This window comes from Saccopteryx leptura, chromosome 4 (genome assembly GCF_036850995.1).
Source record: "Saccopteryx leptura isolate mSacLep1 chromosome 4, mSacLep1_pri_phased_curated, whole genome shotgun sequence".
Lineage (NCBI taxonomy): Eukaryota > Metazoa > Chordata > Mammalia > Chiroptera > Emballonuridae > Saccopteryx > Saccopteryx leptura.
In genome coordinates, this window is record NC_089506.1 from 117,807,704 (window position 1) to 117,825,961 (window position 18,258).

At 38.4% G+C, this 18,258-nt stretch overlaps 1 protein-coding gene across 3 annotated transcripts in view; it reads left to right on the plus strand.

The window, feature by feature from the left end:
• FREM2 (FRAS1 related extracellular matrix 2) overlaps positions 1-18,258 on the plus strand; it is a 239,020-nt gene that overhangs the window by 142,275 nt on the left and 78,487 nt on the right. For all 3 annotated transcript variants that reach the window (XM_066381089.1, XM_066381088.1, XM_066381090.1), the window contains exons 7-8: positions 9,028-9,177; positions 11,459-11,668. In XM_066381089.1, coding sequence (XP_066237186.1) covers positions 9,028-9,177; positions 11,459-11,668 — 360 coding nt within the window. The remainder of the gene's footprint in view (positions 1-9,027; positions 9,178-11,458; positions 11,669-18,258) is intronic.

The window sequence follows — 18,258 nt, forward strand, 5'->3', positions numbered from 1 at the left end:
TGTCCCTAACCCAGTTATTTAACCTCTCTAAGTCTCATTTTCTTTTCTTTTTTTTTGTAAGGACCAGATATAAATCATTGCCTTATAAGGTTATTGTGAGCACTATATAACTAATATTCTAGGGACTCTGAGAGGGCTTGCAGAGACAGACACCCAGGAAATATCGCGGTTGTATTATAATTGTAATATTGCATTAACTATAATATTAACTTGTGTGTTCTTACAAGGTGAGTTTTACAGCCAAAATAATTATCTTTGATTAGAAAATCTGGAAGCAGTTACCAGTCTTAACTTTTATCTCCAGACATTTTTTTTTATGACTTCCCATATGGCAGACTCCATGCTTCTCACTAGAGTTTAGGGATAAATAGTACGGTTCTTCTGCCCTTGGGGAAGTCTGTCTAATGAGGGAGATGAATGAGTGGCTGAATCATTTGAATGCAGCATGAAAAGTGCAATGTGTGAGAAGGCAGGATCTGCTGAACAGCTGTCACCTGGGAGTAGGTTGCATGGAAGAGTGGAAAGGCAAACTTTGCAGGACCTTAGGACTCTTAGATAATAACTTTTTTGAAAGTGCAATAATTACTCGGTTCCCTCAAGGAGCATACTCATCCACAGAACCATGAAATACTGCAAGAAATAAGTAAAGATGCCAGAGTCTGTTAAGAGTGAAAAAGGTTTTAAAGATTTTTTTAACAGGAGTAGAGAAACTTTCTGCTCTATAATTAATATTTTTCTTAACTGTAACATTTTGAGATTATGTTTAAAGGAGGTAGGTTATGCAGATTGATCCCTGTTTAATGTTGATAGCTTTATTTTAAAAGTATTATATGAGTACTAAACAGAAGTGCATGACTCAATGGCAACAGACTGGTCATGGCCCTCACCAAATACACACCTCTCCTTTTAGCTTACATCATATGGGATGCGTCCTTCCGTACACACAGTTACATGCACAATTTTCTTTTGACTTTGATTAGAGGTAATTATTGCTATAGTAAAGTAGCAACTAGCACAGACAGTATGACTTCCTTTCCATTTATTGATTATTGATCTCCAATTTCTAGACTCCAGTTTCCTCACCTGTAAAACAGAGATGATAATAGTACATACTTCAAAGGGCTGTTAAGGGGATTAATGTATGCTATCTATTAAGTGCTTAGAACAGTTCAGGCACATTGAAAATACGCAATGAATGTTTATTTTTATTACATGATCATATTACACATATTATCATACTTATTTCATATAAGATAAATATCAAAAGTATTTTATATCAGTACATGTAAACCTTGCTCATTCTTTTTAATGGCTGAATAGTATTCCACAGTGTGGCTGTATCATATTTAATAATTTCCTATCAATGAGCATTTAGGGGCTTTTTCAGATCTTTTGCTGTAAAACATATGCTGTAGGTAAATATCCTTTTTACATATATAAGATATCATTTATTTGCCTAGTATTTATCATTGTACCCAATTTTAGATGTAACAAAATATATATGATTAGAAAGTATCTGCATGATATAATAACAATAATGATTAGCATTTATTGAAAGCCATTAACATGCCAACCACTGCTCCAAGCATTTTGCATACATGCTATCCTTCAGTATTTATAACAAATCTGTGAGGTCTTGTCATTGTCTCCAACTTTACAGGTGAAGAAATAAAACACCCATGTATTAGGTAACTTGCCCAAGACTGCACTGCTTTAAAGTGATTCAGCAAGGGGTGTAACCCAGGAAGTCTTAAGAAGAAAATCTACTTAATTGTGGAAGGATAGACACAGTGGAATTCACTTATGCCATAACTTGTAATACCTGCTTGTCAAAAATAAGAGGTGCCTATAACATTTCTTAGATGGCATCTGACGCTATGAGTCTTATCCAGAAAGGCAGCCCAGTCTGCCTGATTATAAAATAACCCTTCCTAAGTTTCCTTCTGACTGGACTTTGGAAGTAAATATATCACACTTTTTCATTAACTTGTGGAGACCTCAACCAATTTATCACTATCCCTTATTTCTGTCTTACAAAAAAGACAAATGTTTATAATTAACAACAGAGAAAGTGCAAACACTCTAGTACATAACATAGCATTTTTGGAGCCTGAGATGTCATTTGCCATATATAGGATAGGAACAAAGACATTAGTAACATGACCACTTTTTCCTTCCCTCCCTTTTTTACGTAATATGATATCTTATAGGATTGAAACAAGAACAAAGAGTTAAAAAAATTCTCCTGGAAGGCAGAGTCTTCAACAATAATTATTGAATAAGAATATTCACAAAAACCTCCTTCAAATGCTACAGGATGGTGAAAAACTGATAATTGCTTAATTTTTTTTAATTAAAAAAGTAAAACTTGCAGTGACCCTAAAAAAGACAAAACCAGAGTTCTGAAATAAAATTGGTTGACAATATTATCTCTAATAACCTTACTTCTTAGAGAAAAGCTCATCATGAATTCTCAGCTGAACTCTTACAGAGACAGCCCTTAAATTATTATCATTCTAGATGTATACTGATTTTTCCTTATCCTCTCAGAAAATTATAGTTGTCAAAAGAGAAAAAATGTCAAAACATACCTTTACTCTGATATATACCCTTAAACTTCTCCCTTAAATAAACATTTGAAGTTTGTTTTGCAACAAGAATTTTGGAAATGTGTTTTAAAAACTAAATATGAGCTCATTCTTAAGAATGTGTGTTTATGTATTTAAAGTATTTCTTGAAAGAGAAGTAAGGAAATGCCCAGTCAAAATTATTTAAAATTAATTTTTAAACATAAGAGGAAGTTTTACTTTTTTTTTCTTATTTACCAAAATAATAGATTCTATTGGGGGTGGGTTAAATGTATAGCAAATTAAATGTATGTAAGAAATGTATAGCGAAGGAGGTAAATTTTTTTCATAAATTTATCCATAGGTACCAGCTTAACATATATTTTTTCTTATTTTTCTATGTTGTAAAAATATACACATAGATTTTAATAAAATGGATCATTTGATGCATACCATTTTATAACTACCATGTAAAAGTTTTTTTCTTTACAAAATTGTACAAAAAATAACAATACAACATAATATCTGCTCTATCTAAAATGAACCAATGTTACTATTTTATAGTCGCTTCAGATTTATTTTTTAAGTGAGAGGAGGGGAGATAGAGAGACAGACTCCCACATGTGCCCCAACTGGGACCCACCTCGAGAGCCATCTGGGGCAGATGTTCTGCCCATATTGGGCCATGCTCACAACTGAGCTATTTTTAGCACCTGAGGCAGAGGCTTCGCAGAACCACCCTCAGCACCAGGGACTGATGTGCTCAAAGCAATCAAGCCATGGCTGCAGGAGGGGAAGAGAGAGAGAGAGAGAAAGGGAGAGAGAGAAGTGAGAGGGGGAGGGGTGGAGAAGCAAATAGGCACTTCTCCTGTGTGTCCTGACTGGGAATCAAACCTGGGACATCGACACGCTGGGTGGACATTCTATCACTGAGCCAAACGGACAGAGTCCAAGGTCATCTTACTGCAAAGATGTTCACTAAGTCCTCCTCCTCAGGCTTCCTCCCTCCCACCACCTGATGCTAACGAAGCATGGTCTTTTCTAACTTACCCACCACGAAGACATGTATTCACTCTGACAAGTAATTTTACTTTGCTTGGTGTACATTCACTTTACACATGTCAACCGAGCACCTGCTGCTGGGCATTGATTATGCTAAGTGTTGAAGAAACACCATGAATAAAGAGGGCTGAATTCCTCCTCTTAAGAAATGCAGGAATGGGATACAAGCCTGCATGACTGGAAAGAGGGAGAGCAGTGACAGGGAGGGCAGGGTGCCTAGAAGCCTGTAAGAGGCAGGAGGTACCCAGAAGAGGAGGAGGGAAGGAGTATTCAGAACTATGGTGGTAGTATGGCAATGACTGGAAGTGACACTCTTAAGACATTCAAGACACTGGATTACTGTTGAGTAGAGAGGGCGAAAATGAGATGTAAAAGGCCAGTGGAGACCAGATGTTTCAGTGTCTTGCAAAACATTCAAAGGTTTTCAGCAAAGGGACCACTGTATTGAGATTTGCTTTGGGAATGGCCTCTTGGATAAGTCCCATTAAGTGGCTGTTGGGAGACTTCAAATGACAGATGACACCAGCTGCCTCTTGGTAAGTGGCAGTGAGACAGAGAGAAACCAAGAGGTTGAACTTGGAGGTTACTCTGCAGACTCTGGGGAAGTTTACCTTGAGGTATCCATGGCACGGGGTTGAGTAGGCAGTTATCAAAAGGCACGGTTCAGAAGAGAGGTCTGAGTTGGAAATAATTTGAGGAGATTCCTTTGTATTGTTTTCAGCACTGAACCAAGTCAGCGTAAAAGTTTATTTCATTCAGTTCTAAGCACACGTGGTCCTTAGAGCTATAAAGCTTACTTGCCTGGCAGTCCATATACAAGTGCATAGATAAGATTTGGCTCCAGATAACTGTTATGACTGGCACCTCTTCCTTTCATCTCATGAGATGCATGTAATTTTAAACATCAACCTAGACATCTCAGACTCCACAAAAAATTTTAGAAGCTCACTTTTCCCCTGTGGGGGAGAAACGTAAATTGTTTCTCCTTTGTTGCAGGTGTGTGCATTCTATGGCTTGCCAAGCCTCCTCATCAACTGCATTTGTAAGAAACGTGATCCTGTCCGTGCTGTGTGTAGTGAAAGTATCCTCAAACTTGAAGATCATATTAATGTTTAGTGAGCTAAATACTCATCTCTAGTCAACAGCTTGATCTCTGTGCTTTACTTCAAAGTGTATGACACAAAGGATGCAGAGAGTGGATAGAGTTTGGTTCCCCTTATGAATTGCATGCCATTGGACTGGCCAGCTCAAAACCTCCCTTGCACGGTTCACACACTATTTAGACATTACTTCTCTTTCTTAGCAGAGGGAATGAACAGGCATTCTGGAGTGTCGTTTGGGTGCTGGAGTGTTAAGGAATGACTGTTTTATGGTATTAAGCAGGTGTATGCCGTGGGATACATGCTTGTTTTTTAATTATTATTTTCTCATTCCAGGTAATAATATTCAGCCACTGACTGGTTTCTTCATTAGACTGAATTTACAAAACACAGTGTGTATTTAAGATCTTATTATAGAATTAAATAGGCTTTTTCTAACTTACTTTAAGTTGTAATGTGGGTATTTCCAAAACTAGTAGACAAAGATCTATGGTTTACTTAACTATAAACCAAGCTCCTAGACAAAAACAAACAAAAATGTTATCAAACACAGATGAGCTAAAATCTCAGCTGTAAATGATGATAATTTGTCAGCACCGGCAGTTCATGTGGGTTTTGTATGGGTATCCTTCAGTGGTTAACAGTCTTCATCATTCACCCTTTTCTCCCTTTGACTTGTTTAATACCAATGAAAAGTGTCCAGGAAAACCCCACTGTTTACCTTGAAAGAAACTGTAACTCAATTCACTGCTTGAAGAATTTTGAACTCATTCATATTACATAAGAATCTGACCAAATGGTGACAGTTATAAGCAATATTTAAATTGTAGATATTTTTGAAAATGTGTTGAGAAATGCAAATAATAATAATGATTATGCTTTTTAGTTTTGTTCTTTTTTTTTTCTTCTTTTCCAAGTGAGAGGAGGGGAGATAGATTCCCGCATGTGCCCTGACCAAGATCCATTCGCACCCCCCGTCTAGAGATGATGATACTCTGCCCATCTGGGGCCATGCTCAGAACTGAGCTACTTCTAGCGCCTGAGGCAGAGGCCCTATGGAGCCATCCTCAGCTCCCGGGGCCGATGTGCTCAAGCCAATCAAGCCATGGCTGCAGGAGAGGAAGAGAGAGAGAGAGAGAAAACAGAGGGGTGGAGAAAGAGATGGTCGCTTCTTCTGTGTGCCTTGACCTAGAATCAAAACCAGGACATCCACAAGCCAGGTTGACACTCTACCACTGAGCCAACTAGCCAGGGCCTGCTTTTTAGTTCTTCCTCTACACTGAGAAGATAGAAAGGTGCTAAGGTCTAGCCATTCCATTTTATTGCCGGTGTAAGAAACTAGGCAATTGACAACACCGTTTTTCTTATAAAATGATTGGATTGTGTTTTAATCTCATCATAGTTAGTCACTTTATACTTTAATGGCAATGATTGCAATTGATTTAATAGACCAATTTTTCTAATCATCATGAGTAGAGCACAAAAGGAAAGAGAAATCACATAAATAACTTAAATCTACTGATAATTAAAAATTCATCTTAAAGAAATATCTTTCTGATGTCTTCTATTATCTGCTGTAGGGAAACTGAGGGATTTATGATTAAAACCCTTTTCTAGCCTGACCTGTGGTGGCACAGTGGATAAAGTGTCAACCTAGAATGCTGAGGTCTCCGGTTCTAATCTACAGGCTTGCCTAGTCAAGGCACGTACAAGAAGCAACAATGAGTTAATGCTTTCCACTCTCCTCCCACTCCTCCCTCCCCCTCTTTCTCTCTTTCTCTCTCTCTCAAATCAATAAATAAAATTTTTAAACAGGAAAAAAAAATCCTTTTCCATTTCTACTCTTTCTGCTGAAGATAACAAAATACTAATTAACAGGCAATATGATAATATTGCTGTGTCATTCACATAACTCCTGTTACTTATTGCAGATACATGTGCCCTTTCCCTCACCTCTCTCCTCTCCCTACGTATGTATATAAAGCACGTGTCAGTCAGATAATGAATGCTTTATGTACGGTAACTATTTATTACCCTGTTTTCTGAGTGACAACCTGGATACAAATTTTCAGTCCTACATAGGAATCTTTTTTTTCTTACAGAACAACACATTAAGCTATAACATAAAAACACTTGATCTGGCCCTGGCCGGTTGGCTCGGCGGTAGAGCGTTGGCCTGGCGTGCAGGGGACCCGGGTTCGATTCCCGGCCAGGGCACATGGGAGAGGCGCCCATTTGCTTCTCCACCCCCCCCCCCTCCTTCCTCTCTGTCTCTCTCTTCCCCTCCCGCAGCCAAGGCTCCATTGGAGCAAAGATGGCCCGGGCGCTGGGGATGGCTCCTTGGCCTCTGCCCCAGGCGCTAGAGTGGCTCTGGTCGCGGCAGAGCGACGCCCCGGAGGGGCAGAGCATCGCCCCTGGTGGGCGTGCCGGGTGGATCCCGGTCGGGCGCATGCGGGAGTCTGTCTGACTGTCTCTCCCCGTTTCCAGCTTCAGAAAAATACAAAAACAAAAACAAAAAAAAGACACTTGATCTATAGTTGGCAGACTAAGTCTAAATGCACAAATGGAGAGCCCAGTGTTGCCTCTGCTGCATAGCCCAACATGGTGTTGACTGGTTATGCTCACTTCCACGATGTCACTGTGTTCCACTTCTAAGATGAATCTGTGAGGAGCAGAGAGCCAAGGAGAGGGGAGGTAACATTACACAAAAGGCAGCCCCTTCACCACATTGTTCAGCTCTCTCCGTCTCTCAGAAACCTAATTTGTATGACAATGCAGTTTGAGAGGAATGTTTGGAGGTAAGAGCATCATGTGTCAGATGCAGATGATCAGGCCTCTGTAGTAATGATAAGAGCCCCTTTAAAAGACATACCAATGTGCCTGGTGTGGCCACCTGCTCACAGCAAGAATTTTCAGAGCCCTGTCTTCACCTTTGCCCCCTACCTGGGAGTGAGAAATGTCAGGAATTTATAGGCTTGTGTTCAAGGTCTGCCCTGACTAGGTTCATAAGGTAACACCTTAATCTGCACACCTACATACGCACATCCTACGACATAGGCATGAATATGCTGTAGGCAAATTGTCACCCTGTGAGCCAAATGTGCAAACAAAATTTCCAAGTTTGATTTTGTTTTACTCAAGAATGTAAGGGAGTTACATGCTTTTTATCATGCCCTTCATATGAAAAAAAGAAAACCCACAAAGAAAACACAATTTTCCAGTTTTAATAAAGATAATTTATTTGAGGGAAGTAAAAAATTCTTACTCAACTTAAACAATGCACAAAATGAATTTTCTTTGATTGTAAGCCATGACTGTAGGGTTTTGTTTGATTGTGTGTGTTTGATAATTCAGTTAGATTATCTAAAACAAGATGGTCATCTCTTTAATGGACTTGTGTTTTAAGGAACATTGATGTGAGCTGCGTGACCTTTTAGACTCCGAGTCTTACAAAACCAGACACAGATGAGTAAAATGTCGCCAGTCAAAAGGCTCCTTACCACATTGTGGATACTCTCCATTTATTTGCCTTTGTTAATGGTTACTTATAAAATAAGCTCCCAGTGGGGTGAAGTTGTATTTCTTTAACTTCTCGTGAAACTATAAATATTTCAAACTAAGTTTTCTCAAGTGAGCTTACAAACTCTCGGTTTTTCTCATTCATTGGCTGACTGCTGTACCTCAGATGTCTGGCAGCTGTCTTACAAGGTAAACCACTGGTGACCCGTGGAATCAGACAGAAAACGATTATTAGATCAATTCACCACCAAAACTGGAAAAAGATGCAGTCTTCGAAGCATGTGTTTTACTGTAATGACCTAAGTCATTTATTTTTATTCATGTTTAAGACAAATTTAAAATTCTTGGCATGAGATTATTTCTCGACGAAAACCTCAGTTGGTAGAGGACACCCCCAAAACCCTACCGGTAATCTACAATTATGTCCTGGGCTCTCTAAAATCTCTCAACCTGATAATGGTATAGTATTTAGTCTAGTTACAACAACAGGTGCTAGCTCTGTAGTGGTTATTATACACCCAATACACTGGATGAAAGCTAAATCTAACAGAATAGATGTCATGATGCAAATAGTCTCCAGAGTAAAGACTTGGTAGAAGGTAAAATAAGCAGTAGGGCCAAACTCATAAAATTTTAGCCTTATGTGTTTTGTTTCATTTCGGTGCTATTTTTTTATTTTTACCAGCTAAGCTTCTGGGAAGTACATTACGAAGCCATTTCTATAGAGTTTGATACGGAAAAATAAAATGAATAAGTGGTTTTTGTTCTGTTCTTCACAGAACCCATCTTCTACTTTGGTGATGTCGAGTACTCTGTGGATGAGAGTGCTGGCGGTGTGGAGGTGCAGGTGTGGAGAACGGGCACTGACCTTTCCAGGTCTTCCAGCGTCACCCTGAGGTCTCAGAAAACAGACCCTCCATCTGCCACCCGTGAGCGGTCTTCTATAATAATTCTTTCAGTTCTTGAATTTTCAATTTACTATGACACAAAATACTTTAAAGCTAAAATATTTCACTCCTATTAAAGTAGTCTGATAGAATGGAATTTTCTTCAGAAATTATTACTTTATGGGAGGTAAATCAAAGCTCTATTTACTACTGTGAGAAAATGCACTTAAAGGGCATGATCATAGGCATAGACACATGGCACAGACTGACAGCAGTCAGAGGAGAGGGCGTTAAGGGAACACATGAAGGAAGGTGAAGGGATTAAACAAAACATATATATATACATAACACATAGGTACAGGTGACAGTGTGGTGATAGCCAGAGGGAAAGGGGTTCAGGTGTAGGTGGAAGCGGGCAAAAGGGGGGAATGAAGATGAAAAGAGATCTTACTTAGAGCGATGGGCACACAATACAGTGTGCAGATGATGTTTTATTGAGTTGTATACTTGAAACCTGTTTGGTTTTGTGAAACAATGTCACCCCAACAAATTCAATTTAAATTTTTTTTTAAAATACACATTAGTCAGAAAAAATAAAAAAATAAAATACACATTAGACAGAGACTAAATTCTAATGCCTATATTTGCATGAATTTGTTCTCTACCCTGGCAAATCTAACATTATTGACTATTATGACATCACATGCAACAAGAATCATCATGCCGCCACCTCACAAAAATCTAATGGCATTTAAGTATCATACAGACATGCATCTCCGATGTGGCTTCTACCTCAGTTTAAACAAATGTCCCCATATATATCGAAGATTCAGAAGGCTCTTTCCCACTTTATTATTCAAGCTGCCCTAGCTGCACATGGCTGCCTTTTACTCTGGAGTCCCCAAGATGTTGATAATAACAGTTTAGGGCAAGCATAACATTAGAAATTTCCTTTTTTTCCCTTCTAAATTACCAATGGTACAAACTCTCTTTTACTCACAAGCACACACATGCATGCATGTATATACACCATACATACATTACACATTTATCACACAAGCAAGCAGAAGCCGTACATTACGAAAGTCACCCTTAAGTTTTAACTTTTTTAATGTAGTAGAACCAGAATAGTGACTGTCCAATAAACATGTAGTCACTGTCTAATAAACATTTGTTTAGCCCAGTTGTCATTTTATAAGAGAAAAATCAAATCAAAGAAAGGTAGAGATGAAAATAAAGGTGAAGATGCAGAGAAAAAAATATAAGATGTACCACAATGGATTCAGATACAAATATTTTTTAAAAAATGAATTACAACCTGGCCCATGGTGGTGCAGAGGACAGAACATCGACCAGGAGTGCCAAGGTGACCAGCTCAAGTGGGTCCCATGTTTGATCCCCAGTCAAGGCACACATGAGAAGCAATTAATAGATGTACAACTACAGTGGAACAATGGTTTAATGCTTCTCTCTCTCCCTCTACCCCTTCCTCTCTCTCACAAAAAATAAAAAAAAAAACTGACTTACAGACATACACATTCAAATATACGTAGTTGCATATGCATAGTAAAGTAGATACAAAGCGGGAGTCAGAAGTTATGAGAACAGAAAAACAATGACATTGAACTATCATCCTCTACTCTTAGTTTCTATAGATGTAGTGCCTAAGGTTAAATGAAAGTTTTTTTTAACGACTTTAGACACAAATGGAGATGTCAACACTTGGTATGTACCCAATGGCCTGAAAAATAGTAAAACCATAGACCATATATGTCTTAGAGAATAATGGATTGTTCTCCTTAACTAGGGTGATTGTGGGTGGAAAGTGTGAAACAACAGCTTATATCTGAAATGTAACCAGCAGGCAACCACACACCTAAATAAGATGTTCCCTAGCTCACAAAAAGAATTCTAGATATTTAACTAATGTCAATAAAATTTGAATGAAAATATTTATTTCATATATATAATTTATAATAATCATATTTGATGATATGCCGACTTTTAGACCTGATTTTTATTAGCTCCATTTCAGAATTCTAAACTAAAGATGAAGAAACTATAAGACACAAAGTAAAAATAACAAACTAAAATAACACATTAGACACAGAGGAAATGAAGTTCAGAACCTAATCTTTGATCTACCATCTCAATAACCAATGTAGATACCAATCTTTTCTATTTCATCAAATGTACTTTTCTTTAATGTTATGCTAGTCAATATTTTTTAAAGAAATGTAAATATACCTACATGGTTTGCTTATCATAATTTTGTTTAGCTATAGTCAGTCCCCGGTGAGTAATTCTTTTGTTACTATCATAGCTGGAACAGACTATGTGGGAATTAGTCGTAATTTAGATTTTGCACCTGGAGTCAACATGCAGACTGTTCGTGTTATCATCCTGGACGATCTTGGACAACCAGTGCTAGAGGGAATTGAGAAACTTGAACTGGTGCTTCATATGCCTACGAATGCAGCCATCGGCAAGCCCAGCAAAGCCACCGTGTCCATAAATGACTCTGTCTCAGACTGTGAGTGTTTATTACTTTATAATAAGTAAAGTGATAAGCTAAGATTTATACAAATGTTAAGTAAAAAAATAAAAATAAACTAGGACTATATACCTGTATTCATTTGCTAGAGCTGGCATCACAAAATATATTCTGTCACAAATCTGTTGGCTAGGAGTTCAAGTTCAAGGCATTGACAGGGTTGGTTTCTCCAGAGGGCTGTAAAGAAAAGATTTGTTCCAGGCTTCTCTCTTTGGCTTGGATATAGCCATCTTCTCCCTGTGTGTCTTCACATCATCTTCTCTGTGTGTCTCTGTGTCAAAATTTCCCCTTTTTAGAAGGATACAAGTAATATTGAATAGGGCCCAAACCCAAATGACTTCATTTTTACTTGATCATCTCTGTAAAGACCCGATCTCCATAAAAAGTAACAGTCTCAGCTACTGGAGCTTAGAACTTCAAACAACAAATTTGCCAGGGTGGATGGGATGGGGAGATGGAACACAGTTTAACACCTAATAATACCCTAGCCAATTATGTGTTCCTTTCTTCTACCAATTATTATGATAGAATAAGTTTTTCTCAGGAGAAAAATTTTAGTCTTCCTCTCAAGTTAAAAATGTGGTGTTATTATCAATATCTCGACTGTGTCTCAACAACTACCTCATCACAGACTTCCGGTCAAAATGGCAGAGTAGGCAAATACTGTGCTAGTCTCCTTCCACAACCATATAAAAATTACAACTAAAGGAGGACTGAGAAGATGGCGACAGAGTAGGCGGACATTCCAACTCCCACCTCCCAGACCAAAGTGAATTACAACTTAATGGCAACAATCATCTTGAAAAACCAACTTTGGCCTAACTAAGAGGAATCTATAATCACAGATCACCAAAGAAACCACACTGAGACTGGTAGGAAGGGCAGAGATACAGAAAGGATTGCCCCGGTCCCAGAGGTGAGTGGCGGCCCAGAGGGACTCTCACAGTGGGGTGGGTGGCCCAGAGACTTTTGGGTCCTCAACCCCAGGACCAGAGCCCCAGCATAGAGCCCCAGAGACTAGAAGAGGCGTACGGACAGTATTTAGCTGAGAGAAAAGCTGGATTACTGTTTGCAAGAAAGAGAAAGAACTCTCAGACCAAGGCTTCACCTTAAAGGGACCACACAGAAAACTTCATTCACAGCCAATTATCCAGGGCTCTGGGAGCTGGGAGAGCTCAGAGGACTGAAGTTGCGAGAGGAGAGTGTAATCTCAGGCACAGGGAGAGACACTATGGGGGACAGCCACCCTAACCCCTGTGCTGAGTCACTCCCCAAATCTAAAGTGGCCATTTTTCCTGGGAGAAGCAACACTAGCAAAGGGAAACAGTTACTCTTCCCACCAGAGGCTCTCCTACTCCAGTCAGAGCAAAGAGTAACTTGAAGTAGGGAGCACGTCAAGGACACAGGTTTTGAGTGCTGAGGTCTGGGCTACACTGCCCCCCCATACTGCTGAGTACCACCAAAGGGCAGGCGGGCCCGGTTACGGCAGTGGGAGAGGCAATGGGCAGACCACACCTCAGGAACACAGAGGCCACACCCACTTTGCAAGAGTAGATAAGAGCCAGTGTAGGAGTACGGCTGATATTTACAACAGCACTGGGGTCAGGAGAGGCAGCAACAAATTCTGGATTGCCTGTAGCTCCAAGAAGGTTGCTAAGGGCCAGTCATGGGCAGTGACTGCCACTGGTCTGCAGCAGGTTCTGGCCAGGAAGGTTCAGGCTGGTACATCCAGCAAACAGATACGGAGAGCATCAGCTTAAGACTTAACAACCCTTGATAGAGTGGTGTCTTATGGAAGGGCTCCTCACACCTGACCCAGCTAAGGCAGAGAACAGGGGTCCCCAAACATTTTACACAGGGGGCCAGTTCACTGTCCCTCAGACCGTTGGAGGGCCAGACTATAAAAAAAACTATGAACAAATCCCTATGCACACTGCACAAATCTTATTTTAAAGTAAAAAAACAAAATGGGAGCAAATACAATATTTAAAATAAAGAACAAGTAAATTTAAATCAACAAACTGACCAGTATTTCAATGGGAACTATGCTCCTCTCACTGACCACCAATGAAAGAGGTGCCCCTTCCGGAAGTGCGGCAGGGGCCGGATAAATGGACTCAGGGGGCCACATGTGGCCCACGGGCTGTAGTTTGGGGACCCCTGGCATAGAAAATGCCAACACAAAAAGGAAAAAGAAGAGTAGTAGCAGACAAGTAGCCCACAGAAGATTACAAACAACAGCTGGTGCCAACCCAAGAAGATCTAGAAACAACACAACTGCAAGCCGGAGGCAGACAACACCAACCCTATACTCAGTTAGCTATACAAACAGCACACCCAAAGGAGTACTCTATACACAGACAAAATAGGAAGACAGAGAAATGCAATCCAAATGTATCAAGAAGAGAAATCCCCAGAAAAAGAACTGTATGAGAAGGAAATAACCAAGGTACCGTATGCAAAGTCTAAAATAATGATTGTTAAAATGCTCAAGGATCTTAGAAAAACAATGGATGGACATAATGAGCACATAAATAAAGAAATAGCGAGCATCAAAAGGACATTGAAATCATAAAAAAGAATCAGTCAGAAATGACAAATACAATGTCAGAAATGAAGACTACACCAGAAGGAATCAAAAGCAGGCTGGATGAAGCAGAGGATCAAATAAGCGATTTAAAGGACAAAATAAATGAAAGCACAGAATCAGAACATCAAAAATAAAAGAGGCTCAATAAGTCTGAGGAAACTTTAAGAGAACTCTGTGAGAACATGAAGAGAAACAACATTCACATCATAGGAGTTCCTGAAGAAGAAGAGAAAGAACAAGGGATAGAGAACTTGATTGAAGAAATCATAGCAAAAATTTCACTAAATTGATGAAGGAAAAAGTCACACAAGTTCAAGAAGCACAGAGAGTGCCATTAAAGAAGAACCAAGGAGGCCTACACCAAGACACTTCATAATTAAAATACCAAAGAGATAAAGAAAGAATACTAAAAGCTGCAAGAGAAAAGCAGTCAGTCACCTACAAAGGAGCCCCCACAAGGATGACATCTGACTTTTCAACAGAAACACTTGAGGCCAGAAGGGAATAGCAAGAAATATTCAAAGTAATACAAAACAAGAGCCTACAACCAAGACTTCTTTATCCAGCAAGGCTATCATTTAAAATTGAAGAAGAAATAAAAAGCTTCCAAGACCCCAAAAAAACAAAACAAACAAACAAACAAAAAAAAACCCTTAAGGAATTCATTACAACCAAACCAATGCTGCAAGAAATGTTAAAGAGCCTGCTGTAAACAGAACAAAGGGGGGGGGGGGGGGGAGACCTAGATAAAAAGGACTGTAGATTTAAAGAATAAAATGGCAATAAACAACTACATATCAAAAATAACCTTAACCTTAAATATTAATAGATTAAATGCTACAATCAAAAGACATAGGGTAACTGCATAGATAAGAAAACAGGACCTGTACATATGCTGCATACAAGAGACCCACCTTAAAACAAAAGATACAAATAGACTGAAAGTGAAGGGAAGGAAAAAATATTTCATGCAAGTGGAAATGAAATAAAAGCTGGAGTAGCAATACTTATATCTGACAAAATAGACTTTAAAACAAAGTCTATAGTAAGAGATAAAGTAGGTCACTACATAATGATAAAGGGAGCAATCCAACAAGAAGATATATCATTATAAATAACTATGTACTTAATATAGAAACACCTAAATATATAAAGCAGATTTTGATGGACATAAAGGGCAAGATCAACAATACTATAATAGTAGAGAATTTTAATACCCCACTAAAATATTGGATAGATCCTCAAGAAAGAAAAATAACAAAAAAACAGCAGCTTAAAGGACACACTAAATCAGCTGGATTTAATAAGTATTTTCAAAACCTTTCACTCTAAAGCAGCAGAATATACATTTTTTTCAAGTGCTCATGGTACATTCTCTAGGATAGACCACATATTAGGACACAAAACAAATCTCAATAAATTTATTTATTTTTTATTCTTTTAGGGACAGAGAGAGAGTCAAAGAGAAAGGGATAGATAGGGACAGACAGACAGGAATGGAGAGAGATGAGAAGCATCAATCATCATTTTCTCGTTGCAACACCTTAGTTGTTCATTGATTGCTTTCTCATATGTGCCTTGACTGCAGGCCTTCAGCAGACCGAGTAACCCCTTGCTCGAGCCAGCGACCTTGGGTCCAAGTTGGAGAGCTTTTTGTTCAAGCCAGATGAGCCCACACTCAAGTTGGCGACCTCGGGGTCTCGAACCTGGGTCCTTCCGCATCCTAGTCCAATGCTCTATCCACTGCACCACCACCTGGTCAGGCAAGTCTCAATAAAGTTAAGAAGATTGAAATCATATCAAGCATCGACTCTGATCACAATGGCATGAAACTAGAAATCAACTATAATAGAAAAACTGAAAAACTTTCAAACACTTGGAAACTAAATAGCATGTTATTCAATAACAAATGGGTTAACAATGAGATCAAGGAAGAAATAAAAAATTTTCTTGAAACTAATGAAAATAAACAAACAACTCAAAATTTATGGGACACCACGAAAGCAGTCTTGAGACGAAGTTTATAGCATTACAAGCATACCTTAAGAAGCAAGAAAAAGCTCATATATACAACTTAACCCGGCACCTAAAAGAAATGGAAAAAGAACAGCAAGTAAATCCCAGAGTAAGTAGAAGGAAAGAAATAATAAAGATCAGTATGGAAATAAATGACATAGAAGTTAAAAAAAAAAAATACAGAAGATAAATGAAACCAAGAGCTGCTTCTTTGAAAAAGTGAACAAGATTGATGAACTTTTAACCAGACTCACAAAAAAAAAAGAGGACTCAAATAAATAAAATTAAAAATGAGAGTAGAGAAGTAACAAACTGACACAGCAGAAATACAAAGGACTGTAAGAAAATACTATGAAGAACTGTATGCCAAAAAATTAGATAATCTAGGTGAAATGGACAAATTCCTTAAAACATATAATCTTTCAAAAATCAATCTGGAAGAATTAGAAAACCGAAACAGACTGATTACAACAAAGGAGATTAAAATAGTTATGAAAAAAAACTCCCAACAAACAAAAGTCCTGAGCCAGATGGCTTCACAGGCAAAGGAGAACTACCAAATATTCTATCAAATATTGAAAGGAGAAATAACTCCTATCCTTCTCAAGCTATTTCAAAAAATTCAAGAGGAGGAAAGACTTCCAAGCTCCTTTTGTGAGGCAAGCATTATCCTCATTCCAAACCAGGGAAAGACACTACAAAGAAAGAAAGCTATAGGCCTATATCCCTGATGAACTTAGATGCTAAAATTCTCAACAAAATATTAGCCAACTGGATCCAGCAATACATGAAAAAAATTATACATCATGATCAAGAGGGATTTATTCTGGGGAGGGAAGGCTGGTACAATATTTGCAAATCAATCAATGTGATTCATCACAAAAACAAAAGGAAAGAGAAAAACCACATGATAATTTCAATAAATGCAGAAAAAGCATTTGATAAAATCCAGCACCCATTCATGTTCAAAACTCTCAGCAAAATGGAAATACAGGGAACATACCTCAACATGATAAAGGCCATCTATGACAAATCCACAGCCAGCATCATACTCAATGGGCAAAAATTAAAAGCAATCCCCCTAAGATCAGGAACAAGGCAGGGGGGAGGGGTGCCTGCTTTCAGCACTCTTATTCAACATAGTTCTGGAAGTCCTAGCCACAGCAATCAGACAAGAAGAAGAAATAAAAGGCATCCAAATTGGAAAAGAAGAAGTAAAACTATCATTATTTGCAGATGGTATGATATTGTATATAGAAAACCCTAAAGTCTCAGTCAAAAAACTACTAGACCTGATAAATGAATTCAGCAAGGTGGCAGGATATAAAATTAATACTCAGAAATCAGAGGCATTTTTATACACTGACAATGAACTGTCAGAAAGAGAAATTAAGGAAGCAATCCCCTTCACCATTGCAACCAAAAAAGTAAAGTACCTAGTAATAAATTTAACCAGGGAGATTAAAGGCTTGTACTCAGAAAATTATAAAACATTGATTAAAGAAATCAGAGAAGGTACAAATAAGTGGAAGCATATACCGTGCTCATGGTTAGGAAGAATAAACATCATTAAAATGTCTATATTACCCAAAGCAATTTATTAATTCAATGCAATACCAATTAAAATACCAATGACTTACTTCAAAGATATAGAACACATATTCCAAAAATGTATATGAAACCAAAAAAGAACACGAATAGCCTCAGCAATCTTGAAAAAGAAGAATAAAGTGGGAGATATCACACTTCCTGATATCAAGTTATACTATAAAGCCATTGTACTAAAAACAGCCTGGTACCGGCATAAGAACAGGCATATAGATCAATGGAACAGAACTGAGAACCCAGAAATAAACCCACAGTTCTATGGACAACTGATATTTGACAAAGGAAGTAAGAGTATACATTGGAGTAAAGACAACCTCTTCAACAAATGGTGTTGGGAAAATTGGACAGCTACCTG